At 46.7% G+C, this 12,307-nt stretch overlaps 2 protein-coding genes across 5 annotated transcripts in view; one reads left to right on the top strand and one right to left on the bottom strand.

Moving 5' to 3' along the window:
* Window positions 1-579: 579 nt before the first annotated feature.
* Window positions 580-6,117, bottom strand: BAG5 (BAG cochaperone 5). 2 transcript variants are annotated; one of them, XM_024758307.1, is made up of 2 exons: window positions 5,191-5,439; window positions 580-4,848 (listed from the first exon to the last, which is right to left on the bottom strand). In XM_024758307.1, the coding sequence occupies exon 2, from the start codon at window positions 4,818-4,820 to the stop codon at window positions 3,477-3,479; it is 1,344 nt and encodes a 447-aa protein (XP_024614075.1). In that variant the 5' UTR covers window positions 4,821-4,848; window positions 5,191-5,439; the 3' UTR covers window positions 580-3,476. The 2 variants fall into 2 exon arrangements, with proteins under 2 accessions (XP_024614075.1, XP_024614085.1); XM_024758317.1 differs by lacking the exon at window positions 5,191-5,439 and adding an exon at window positions 5,849-6,117 and having other exon boundaries at window positions 3,267-4,848.
* Window positions 6,118-6,288: 171 nt separating this feature from the next.
* Window positions 6,289-12,307, top strand: part of COA8 (cytochrome c oxidase assembly factor 8) — a 31,782-nt gene continuing 25,763 nt past the window's right edge. For 2 of the 3 annotated variants that reach the window (XM_024758341.1, XM_024758351.1), the window contains exon 1: window positions 6,289-6,736. In XM_024758341.1, the coding sequence (XP_024614109.1) occupies window positions 6,494-6,736 (243 nt within the window). In that variant the 5' untranslated portion in view covers window positions 6,289-6,493. The remainder of the gene's footprint in view (window positions 6,737-12,307) is intronic. The other variant, XM_024758360.1, reaches the window with a different exon arrangement.

A 12,307-nucleotide genomic window follows, 5' to 3' on the forward strand; every position in this document is an offset into this window, starting at 1 on the left:
ACAACTGCCAAAACGAGGGTGAGCTGCGAGGTGGGTGAGGGAGCCCGAGGCAGAGCAGAGCATTTTGGGAATGCTGGAAGGACTAGATGGTCAGAGATACACACCGCCCGACTAGCTCAGGTGGCAGAGCACGAGACTCTCAAGTGGCCAGAAAAACATCTCCGTTAAGACGAGCTTCAATAGCACAACACCTTACCTCAAACCTTTCCTCCGGGGAGAGGACCTTTCCAGAACGCCTCGAGTTTCCCCTCCTGCGAGTAAGGGCAGCTCCTGTGTGCTTGGCCCGCGGGCACCCTCCCCAGGGAAGCAGCACGTGAGGCCACATCTGCTCCAGGTTCCCTGGCCCCCCCACTTCCTGGGTTGTTTATGGGGGCACAGTTACCCCTTCACCCGCCACTGGATCCCCGTCTGTGCTCTGCGCTGCGGCCCCCTCACATCGCTGCCCCTGACTGGAGCCAAGGAGCCCTCCCCCGGGCCTGGCCTGCTCAGGGGCACCCAAGTCAGACAGTACCCAAAGGTGAAAACATGACGACAGGACTCACACCTCAGACTCACGTCCTTTCTCCACCGCAAAGAGAAGCTAAGAGATTTTTTTATTTCATCAATAATTAAGGGTATACTAGTATGTCTACCTCAAAATAATGCTGAATTATTTAAGACACGGTATTACAGTAGTCACACAGTTCATGGGGCAGGGATGAGAACCAACACGCTGGAATGACACACCTGAATTATACATCAAAATCAGTGTGGCAAATGGTCCTCCAATTATTCTTGAGACAAACACTGCGCGAGTTAAAAGCTAAAAAGCTTTGCTTAAAAAAACCTGTGTGAACAGGATAAGCTTCGACCCTCCAAAGTAAAACAGATGAGAAAAACTGGTTCAACTTTTCAAATATACTAAATTATGTCAAATATATTATACCCAGGCAGTTTAGCAAAATAAAGCATTAAATTGTACTTAGTGGACATGGTCATTATATTTATTTTCTTAACTACCTCACAGTAGGCTGATTAACCTGTTCGGATAAAGAATGACCTGAAAGCAACGCTGACTGAATGGAAGGTAAAGAAAGCAAACATTCCCAGCCAATTTTTCATGAACATGGATGATACAGTTTAATGCAGACCCAAGGCCAAACATTTTTAGGGGGTAGGTTTTACTTCCAGTACAGATTCTCTTCAAGTGAGATCATAAAAATACAATACAAAGCGACGAACCCAAAATGCATGCAGCAGGCCACGTGAACACACACGCCTCCCAGCGAGGGACAGTAGCAGCTAAAGCCAGTATCGCTAGGGCTCATCCTGGGAACCGAATCATCAGGTACAAGGAACTAGAACAGACTGAAGACAGGGAGCGTCACTCCTCGGCACTGAAGGCTGATTTGATTATTTCAATGACCAAAATAATCCCCGTGAGAGATCCAACGTGACCGTGGGTGGGCTCACTGTCCTATGCTCAGCCCCGATGCACAAAGATGGAACAGTTTGAGCCATCTCTGCGAGTCACGGAAAACACTGCTGGAAATGAATGCTAGAGGAAGAACTGCTTTCAAACAACAATGGATACTCTGAAAGGACAGGCTAACATTTAACTTTCAAATCTGAAATTAACGTGAAGCAGTGGGGCCTGGTGCAGGATGTGTGTACGTCTGAAGGGCGTTAGAGCCCAGCCTTGATTGCCCAGTGATATAACGCCAACAGTGGTCGAACTTAAAAACTCCTCAAGATTTTAAGAGCACCCTAAAGTTATGACACAGAATAGCAATCCTGGAACGACTTTGGTTGGCATGAGCTACCAATAAGCTGCACTGAAAGCCCGCTGGACGTGCAGGGGGAAGGCTCACGGCCCAAAGACCTCTGATTGCCCTTTGACCCCACTGTCCGATGAATCTATAACATTTCTAGTAGGAAAGACATATCAAGGGCTTTTAATCAATGGGCAGTACTGAGACAAAATGAAAAATTTTTAGGGCTACACGTTTATAATCTTTTAGGTATTTAGGGCTATTCCTTTATCCATCTTATTTTTAGCTGTCTCCAAAGTTATCAAATTAATATCTCTGAAAGAAAAGAACAAATTACTATAGAGCTCAAAAGATGTGCTCTAATACGATTATTTTGTGAGAGCTGACTACAGAGTGGTCTGTTAGTTAGGATACTGGGGCAGCAAGTTCTCAAGGCACTTCAGAACTCTGGGAAATTCTTTTGTTCACATTAACAGGCAACTGGTAATCTTGCATCCTCAAAAAGTACGTACAGAAATATGTATACCCTTTAGCAGAAGAAAAAAATGTCTTGCACTGACAGACCTTACTGGCCCTTTCAGGCACTAGAGAAGCATCCATGTGCCAATAACATGAGCTAAGGAATGCAGCAGGTGCCCGGAGTGCAATGTCTGCAGGCGCCGGGAGCTGATGCTCGCTTCCTCTGAACCAGCCTCAAAGAGCTGGTCCTGCAGGGCTGCTGACAGTTTCTGCTCCCATACACTGTAAAACAGCATCGGGAATGTTTAACAAGTTTATCCCTTATGCCGCCTTGAACGACAGAAGAAGCCCATTACGTGCTACATGCAGACATTTTTGCTTATTTTAGCATAACCTGATGATGGGTAATTTCCACTTCTTTTCATTATCTTACCATGGGTGTGGGTGTTTCCTTTTTTTTTTTCAAGGTCCATTAACTTCATTTAAATGTTCCCATCCTTAGTAATTTCTAAGGGAAATTCTAAGTTTAGATTTTACAAACAAAAACAACTTGAAGGTATCAGCTGGTGTTTTATCCCTTCTTCAATGCAGTCTCAAAGGTGTTTTTGCTATTCGTTTTCATAATTTTATTATGTCATACACAAAAATAAGACTCCCCCTCTAAATGCAGAGTACAGGAGAAAATACACTGTATTTCAAACAAAAAATGTTTATGAAAAAACCCACCATCCAAAAAAACAAGAAGACTCCCACCCTATTAAATTGGGTGGAACCAACTGGGTTTTATAAATGAAAAAAATCCTTCTGCTTTATTTAGCATAATAAAACATTTCATTGTACTGTGTCTGTGCTTGGACCTTACTTCCACTTAACCAAAAATTTCCCCCTTCCTCATAACTGTCCTGGTATTTATTATGTAAGGTTATGTCTATTCTAGATTCTGAAACATCTGCATGTTAATGCTTGAACAACCTATTAAAACTGTTCTAAAAGCTGCCCCTATTCCATTTTCTGATTTAAAAAAAAACAACAGAAAACCACACCACAACATAGTGATCCAAATGGAAAAGTTAGTATGTCGTAATATTTGTTTTTCAACATCAAAAGCAGCAGAGATACCGAATTTGCTTAAATCATAAATACTGAGATTGACATATGCATGTATAAATCACATCCAGGCTCAACAAACTGAAAGCTCTCTATAAATACACAGACATATATATAAAGTGCAAAATAAGAATGATCAACCGTGGGCTCTCTGGCGTTTTAGTACTCCCATTCATCGGATTTCAAGTCGAGATAGCTGAGAATATTCTGTGCAAGCTTCACTGCCTGCTTCCGGGCAGCCTTACACTTCTCCTCTCCCTGTGGGTCAACGGCATCCAGGGCAAGCAGCTGCTTGGTGAGCAGCTCTTCCAGCCGGATGTAGTTCTTATCATTTCGACTGCCATCAAATGAGAGAACTTCCCCTTGGATGTCTGACAAGTTTCCCAGGACGTTCCAGACCGCTTTGTGTGAGGGGTGCTCCTCACAAACAAACAGCTTTCTCTTCTCGAGGGCTTCCTTCAAGTCGATGTAAGTGATGAGGGTCTGAACTTCGATCACCGCTCTTCTCCTGGCTTCCCGGATGCAGGGGTTTTTTTCAAGACTTACCTCATCCAACTGTCCAATCAAACCCTGCAGCTCTGTTTTGGAGCTCAGGTACCATTCTGAAGGATTCTGTGCTTGAAGAAGTTCATTTTTTATTTCTCTCATTCTCTTGAGGACCTGTTCTATTTTTAAAATGGAATGATTCTGCCCCAGGTCAAACGCACCAGTGCTATCTGCTTCCTCTTCTAAATCCAAGTACTTCAATAACTGGTTGATATCTTCCACGACCTCCTTCCGGTAATTTCTGATTTCTGTGCGGCCGCACACGTCTAAGGCATCCAGATCGGCCATCAGCCCCGACAGCACACAAGATAAGTGCCTGCAAGTCTCATCACTGTTCACTCCCGTAAGAAGGGCAATCAGAGTGCCTCTGGCCTTGTTCACTTCACACATCACAGAGTTAATTTTGGCAACTGAGGGATGCGCGTCCTCAGAAAGCGGCAGGGAAGGCTGCTTTTTCACGCAGTCCTCGATAATCTCTTGCACTGCACAGATTTTGCTTAAAGTGTGATACCGTGCTTTCCGCAAGGAGATCTTGCCTCCAGTTTTAACGTGTGTCAGCCTCAAAATGACATCCTGGATGCCTTCTTCAAACTCATCAGTTACACAGTTGCCTCCACTATAAAATGGCACAATCTTCTCTTTCACTAGGGACTGGGCTTCTTTAAAAATGTTCTCTATTTCGATCCTGTGTGGGTGGTTTGCATTCTGCTCCAACTCTTTGAGAAGACGCTCTGTCTCTTGTGCTGCCCTCTTCCTAGCTTGCTGAATATCTCCTTTTCCTTCAGTATCTACCGAGTCTATTTCAAATAGTTGTCTTGTTAGAATCCTCTCCAGTTTCTTGTAATTCTTGTCGTCTGACAGACCGCTGAAACCAATTACTTGCTGTTCTATGCTTTTTACCTCCTTTTGGATTTCCTGAAGCCTAGTAATAGAAGGATGTTGGTTTCCCATCTCCATACTTTTGTTGTGTTCAGTTTCACAAGCACTAAAAGATGACAAACATGATAACTTATTACACCACAAAGCCTGCAGAATGGTAATCATATATTCATTCATTCTACAAAGATATGCTTAAGAAATACGGCTTGTTATTGCGATCCCAAGAACAGTCACGCTCAAGTACAGAAATTAGAGTGACTAATCAACTCCCTCTCCTGAAAACAACCTAAACATGACAGCGATTGAGACCGGGGTTACTGCCGTGGGGAATATGAGCCAGAGCTCCGGACCTGGGAAATTCAGTTTCCTCAGTCATCAAAGAAAACGGCATATGCCTTCATAAGTATGCCACGAGGCTGAACCATCAGCTTGGAAAAAGCACAAGTACCTTAGGTCCTAACACTGGAAGCTGGTTTTTGGCAAGAGCAGGGCACCTCTGCGGGATGTGAAACAGCAGCTCTCCTAACCTTCCAGACGACATGGGCTCACTGAAGCAACCCCATCAGGCCAAAGTGCTATGCCTAGTTTCAGGAAAAGAAACTAAACAAAAGGAGCTGAGCCACTGAAACAAACACCAGGGGTTCGCAGACACTCCCAAAAGTCCCCGCTTCTACTTCCTCTCCACCCTTTAAGTACTTGTGTAAAGATAGCCTGTTTCTCGCCCCACCCTTTTCACACCTCACAAATCCTCCCTGCACAGGGATGAAATTCCACAGGGAAGGCGACTGGGGTTACGTTAAAGGCACCACCTTGGGCTTCGGAGGCCTAGTACCCCCTGGGCCCTATCATGCTCCTCTCCTCCTCCAAACCACACCCCACGAGAATGAGACAACTATGACTAATTCATTCACCAGCCTCCCTTTAAGGGTCCAGAAGGGCTTAACGCATTTTTTTTTTTTTACGCTCTTTCACGGGAGGGGGATGGATGCTCAACCGAAACTAATCCCCTGTGGGTGGCCGAGCCCAGAACACGCCTCTGGAAGCCCAGAAGAGCAGGCTGCCTCTGCTGTTTGCTCCCCTCTCGCCCGGCCCTCCCAGCACTTTACCCAGCAGCGGTCTAAGCTGGTTTGGTCTTGGCTTCCTGTGGGTGAAGTGGCCAGATGGAAGATCGACCCTTTACGGGGTGCGGCACCGGAGCTGCGCCCCAAGCTGCATCTCTCTCCCCGTCCCGGCTAGGTCTGAACGGGGCAGCCAGGGAAGGGGCCGGCGGTGGCAGCGGCAGCTACCGGCCGCAGCGGCCGCTCCGGGCGTCTCGCCCCGGCCCCACGACGCGCCGGCCGGCCTGACCTCACAATGGCCCGTGGGGGGAGGGGACGGCCGCGCTCGGCCTGGCCAGGGGAGCAGGCGAGAAGGGAGGGAACTCGGGCCCCGCCGGCTGCGGGGAGCCCGGCTCCGAAACCAGGCCCGGCGGCGTCTGACAGGACAGGGGTCGTCCGCTGGCAGCCCACGCCGAGGGAGGCCGCGCGCACCGCCCCCCCCACCCCTCAGTCCTGCAGTCGCCCGGCCCGGCAGCCCCGCCCCCGGGCCGAACACCCCCCGCCCTGGGAAAACGTCCTCCGGCGTCCGCGCTGCACCTCGACCCTTGCTGAGCCCGCCGCTAGCCGCCTAGCGCAATCCCCTGGAATGCCCGCGCCCGAGGAGCTGCCACCCAGGCGCGCTCGCGCCGTTCGGCCGCCTACGCAGCCTGTCACATGCCGGGCAAGCTCATGGTCGGCCGAGTCGTCCCCTCCCGCGGACTTTGCGACCGTGCCGTAAGGCAGCCCCTCGCACCGTCGCGACTCCGCTGTGCGGGCGGTAGCCGCCGGACGGCAGCCATGGCGGCCTTGCGACCCCCGAGGAGGTTCTTTCCTCCTCTCTGCCGCGCCTTCTCCGGCGGCAGCTGCCAGCGCGTCCCTGAGCGCGGCGGTGAGCGCAGGGATGCCGCGCCGAGCCGGGTGAGCGTGGTTCCCGGAGAGGTTGGGCCGGGAGTGACCGCGAGGGGCGACAGACCCGAGCCGCGCACCTCAGGGACACACGTGGGCGCTCACCTGCGTTGCCGCACTGGCGGCCTCGGCTGAGCTACCCGGGAGCAGGGTCCCCGAGCCGGCACGGGCCTGGCGCGGAGCAGCGTACGCGGCGTGGGGGGACGGGCGGGTGGAGGAGAGTCGGGAGGCCCCGGAGCCCCCAAGTGTTCTGCGTCGCCGCCACCCCGGGGCTGTTGACAGAACTTCTGTTAAGTAGAGCAGAGTCAGCTAGGAAGTTTATACGTATCTTATTTCTTGTCGAGGGTAATTAGTCTTTACATTTAAAGAGCTGTTGATAAGCACAGCGTGTGTGTGTGTGTTCGCGCGCGCTTGGCCTCGTTCAAATTATTAGTGCTTTTCGTCAAGTGATGACAAACTATCGTCATATCTTGTAGGACTTCACGTTGAACGCTTTTTCTGGTTTGGAAACTGTGTGTGCATATATGCGTGTTACTGACCAAAGATGCACAAAGATGAATATCTTTAGCAGCAAGGGGTGGCGAGCAGTTTTTATAAACTGCACTGCTTTGGGGCAGGATGTTTTGTTTGAGGGAGCCGTAGGCCTTCATTCCAACTGTCACATGAAAATTTGGACTAACGGTGTGGAATGGACTGCAGATAGAATATTTAAACGAAGCCTAAAAATACTGGACCTCCGTGGCGGTCCAGTGCGTAAGACTCCGCGCTTCCATTGCAGAGGATGCGAGTTCTATTCCTGGTCGGGGAAGTTCCGCATGCCGCGCTGTGCAGCCTGCCCCCGCCCCCCACCAAAAAAAAAAAAAAAAAAAAAAAAAAAAGCATACAAAAACTAACGTTTCATTTGCCAGCAGGCTAAGGAGCGAGGCTGGCAAGCATCCTTTAAACGATAATTAAAGAAGGATAAAAAGAGCTTATTAAGAATTCCAAAACGTGCCTGCCTGTAAATTTTCATTTATTTTGGTCTGTTGCTATTAGCATGCTTTTATAAATGCAGCTTTGAAGTTCTGTCTGGTTTACAGTGTAAACAGGGAGTTACCAGGGCAACTGGGCGCCTAGACCCCAAGCCTCTGGCTCAGTTCCCTCATACAGTGGCCGCAGCCCTGACTTATGTTCCTAGAACACAGAAACCCGCCAGCATCTCAGTCTTTGGGCAGAAAGATACTCAACAGGTATCTGAAAATGCTCTGGGAGGGCAAACAACATCAGCCAACAGCTGCCCCCACGGTGAGGACTTCGCCCAGCTTCTTTTGTGAACAAGTGCTGGAAAAAAGAACAGCACCCACACAGGGCTTTCTCTGTCGACATACAGCCTTTTGTTAAAGTAAGTCTTACTGTGGGTCTGATCCTCGGGCTGAGACCAATGCCTTTTGCAGTCCAAGTGACAAGGAGCCAGTGCTGCGTAGCTGTTGGACTGCCTACACCTGTGAAGGCGATGATGCCGATGAGGCCGAAAGTGGAGCAGCTGACCCATGAGTGAGACCTTCCCCGTTCTAGCCTTACGACTTGTGTTGTTTTTTATTTTATTATTTATTTATTTTTTTGCGGTACGTGGGCCTCTCACTGTTGTGGCCGCTCCCGTTGCGGAGCACAGGCTCCGGACACGCAGGCTCAGCGACCATGGCTCACGGGCCCAGCGGCTCCGCGGCATGTGGGATCTTCCCGGACCGGGGCACGAACCCGTGTCCCCTGCATCGGCAGGCGGACTCTCAACCACTGCGCCACCAGGGAAGCCCTTGTTGTTGTTTTTTAGAATGTGTTCCGCATTACGCTAGGTTTTGGATGGGACGTTAAAGAGCAGTTCTTTCCTCAGGGCAATTTGTGTTTCCTATGTATTTGGCCCCATCTTTGTGTGCTTCCTGAGCACACAGCCGGTTCTCCAGGGAATTAAATTCCTGCAGCAGAGGGAGATTGTTGTCTTTCAGGCTGTGATTTTAAATATTTTTAAAGGTCTTCTTAAAAGTCACAGGTCCTAAACCTTTTGTTTTCTTTATCTAAAGAGATATAATTTAATCCTGTATTTCTAGTTCACCCTATGTATTTCCTCATTCTTTGTTCTTCACTTGCGTTAAGGAGACCTGCTTTTAGGACCTACACAATTTATTTCCCTCTCTAATCTCTGGCTACCAGTTTATTATTATTATTATTTACTTATTTATTTTTTGGCCATGCCGTGCAGCTTGCGGGATATTAGTTCCCTGACCAGGGATTAAACCTGGGCCCTCAGCAGTGAAAGCGCAGAGTCCTAACCACTGAACGGCCAGGGAATTCCCTGGCTACTATTTTTTTAAAAATAAATAAATTTATTTATTTATGGCTGTGTTGTGTCTTCGTTGCTGTGCGTGGGCTTTCTCTAGTTGCGGCGAGAGGGGGCTACTCTTTGTTGCGGTGCGCGAGCTTCTCATTGCGGTGGCTTCTCTTATTGTGGAGCACGGGCTCTAGGCGCGCGGACTTCAGTAATTGTGGCACACGGGCTCAGTAGTTGTGGCACACAGACTTAGTTGTTCTGCAGCATGTGGAATCTTCCCAGACCAGGGCTCGAACCCGTGTCCACTGCATTGGCAGGTGGATTCTTAACCACTCTGCCACCAGGGAAGCCCCTGGCTACCGGTTTTTAATAGAAAAACATTATAGAACTTAGAGTTAAGCACCACTTTTCCTTCCAAACCCAGCTTAAACTGAGCTGTCAAATCAGGAGTTCTCTAGCTGCTTCGTACCTGCTTATTCCTTACCTTTGTTGTTTACGTCATTGGTTTACACCTTTGCCTGCACATTTGGAATGATCTGGAAGACTAAGAAATACCGGGGCCCACCCCCAGAGATTTTGATGTGATTGGTCTGGGATGCAGCCTGGGCATCAGGATATTTACTTATTTTCTTGATTTGTCTAGTTGTTTTCCCCCCAGCTCTGTTGAGATAAAACATAAGGATTCTCTCTCTCTCTTTTTTTTAAAAAAATTAATTAATTATTTATTTTTTGGCTGCGTTGGGTCTTCATTGCTGCACGTGGGCTTCCTCTAATTGCGGTAAGCGGGGGCTACTCTTTGTTGTGGTGTGTGGGCTTCTCGTTGCGGTGGCTTTCCTTGTTGTGGAGCACGGGCTCTAGGTGTGTGGGATTCAGTAGTTGTGGCTCGAGGGCTCTAGAGCATAAGCTCAGTAGTTGTGGCGCAGCTCTCCGTGGCATGTGGGATCTTCCTGGACCAGGGATCGAACCCCTGCATTGGCAGGCAAATTCTTAACCACTGTGCCACCAGGGAAGTCCAAACATCAGGATTCTTTTTTTTTTTTTAATTTATTTATTTATGGCTACATGGGGTCTTCATTGCTGTGCACGGGCTTTCTCTAGTTATGGCGAGCGGGGGCTACTCTTGGTTGCAGTGCGCGGGCTTCTCATTGTGGTGACTTCTCTCGTTGCGGAGCACGGGCTCTAGGCGCGTGGGCTTCAGTAGTTGGGGCTCGTGGGCTCTGTAGCGCAGGCTGAGTAGTTGTGGCGCACGGGCTTAGTTGCTCCGCGGCATGTGAGATCTTCCCGGACCAGGGCTCCAACCCGTGTCCCCTGCGTTGGCAGGCAGGTTCTTAACCACCGTGCCACCAGGGAAGCCCCAAACATCAGGATTCTTAAGGGCAAGTCCAATAAGTTCACAAGTTAGGGAACCACGGTTACATGATATGCATTAATATTTGCTATAGTCCTGAATTCCATTCACGTTTATACTGATAGTAAACATTTATCAAGCACTTGCATGCACTGTTCTGAAAACTTTACATATTTTACCTTATTTAAGCCTCAGAATTCTGTCCAGTAGGTGCTTTTATCATCCCCATTTTACAGATGAGATTGAATAATTACTTTTCAATAATTACTTACTTTTACAGTACGATTAAACAATTTCAAGATCATAATGCTTGCACATAAGGAATATACATGTTATAGTTCCTTTATCCAAAGGATAATGAATTAAAATTTTTCTTCTAGTAATTTTTAGATGAACAAAACAGAGAAACAGGCCCTCAGCATACAGAGGTAATATTTGCAAGTAACAACAGATAATGGAACTACTGGTGTTACGTTTTGCTTACATTTCCATTAAGGAGAATGATCTCCAAAATCCCCAAGTTTAGATTTGGAATAAACCTCATAGGAAGAAGTTGAAACTCAGGATAAATGAGAAACTGGTGAGAGAGCCAGTCACTGAATTTTAAGGTTAACATGGCTATTTCTAGTATTTAAAAGGCTTTCAATAAATAGTTGGAAAACAAAGCTGGGGTGGGAGGACTTAAAAACCATGCAATTTAACTCTGTTATCATAAAGGTGAGGAAACTGGGACCCAGAGATGTAAAGTGACTGCCTGCTAATCACAGAGCAGAGTGAGGACTGAAATCAGTGTTTTCCCACTCAGTCCAGTGTTCTAAGGCTACCAAATGCTTTTCCTTCACCTGTTGAAACAATTACATGATTTCCCCTTGTTCTGTTAATGTGGAGAATTGCTTGGATTTATTGATTTCCTTTTTTTGTTACTTACGGGAAATTTGAAACATACAAAGATAGAAGAATATAAAGAATTGTTGTGTATCCAGTACCCTGCTTCTCCAGTTATCCACTCATGGCTGTTTATTTCATCTTTAGCCCCATCCAGTCCCCCTTCCCAGATAATTTTATGCCAAATAGCAGACATATTTCATTTGTAAGTATTTCAGTATGTATCTTTAAAAGATACAGACTTAAATATATATACATATATGTGTGTGTGTGTATATATATATATATATGAATGACATAATACCATTGTCACACCTAAAAATATTATAATTCCTTAATCCCAGCAAATTTCCAATGTTCAGATTTCTTCAGTTGTTTTAGAAATGTCATAAATGTTTTCTTTTACAATTTGCTTGTATCAGCATCCAAATAAGGTCTACACATTGAGATTGATTAATATTCTTTTAGTTTTCTTTCAGTCTATAGGGTTTGACTCTATCCCCTTCCTTTTTTTTGAATTTTTGAATTTTATTTATTTATTTTATACAGCAGGTTCTTATTAGTTATCTATTTTATACATATTAGTGTATATATGTCAATCCCGATCTCCCAATTCATCCCCCCACCACCCCCCCCCTCCGCTTTCCCCCCTTGGTGTCCATATGTTTGTTCTCTACATCTCTGTCTCTGTTTCTGCCCTGCAAACTGGTTCATCTGTACCATTTTTCTAGGTTCCACCTATATGCATTAATATACGATATTTGTTTTTCTCTTTAGCTGTGGGTTTGTCATATATGGCCTTTATTATGTTGAGGTAGGTTCCCTCTATGCCCAGTTTCTGGGGATTTTTTATCATAAATAGGTGTTGAATTTTGTCAAAAGCTTTTTCCACATCTATTGAGATGATCATATGGTTTTTGTTCTTCAGTTTGTGAATATGGTATATCACATTGATTTGCATATAGTGAAGAATCCTTGCATCCCTGGGATAAATCCTACTTGATCATGGTGTATGATCCTTTTAATGTGTTGTTGGATTCTGTTT

The sequence above is a fragment of the Neophocaena asiaeorientalis genome, unplaced genomic scaffold, assembly GCF_003031525.2.
Source record: "Neophocaena asiaeorientalis asiaeorientalis breed wild unplaced genomic scaffold, Neophocaena_asiaeorientalis_V1.1 scaffold476, whole genome shotgun sequence".
Lineage (NCBI taxonomy): Eukaryota > Metazoa > Chordata > Mammalia > Artiodactyla > Phocoenidae > Neophocaena > Neophocaena asiaeorientalis.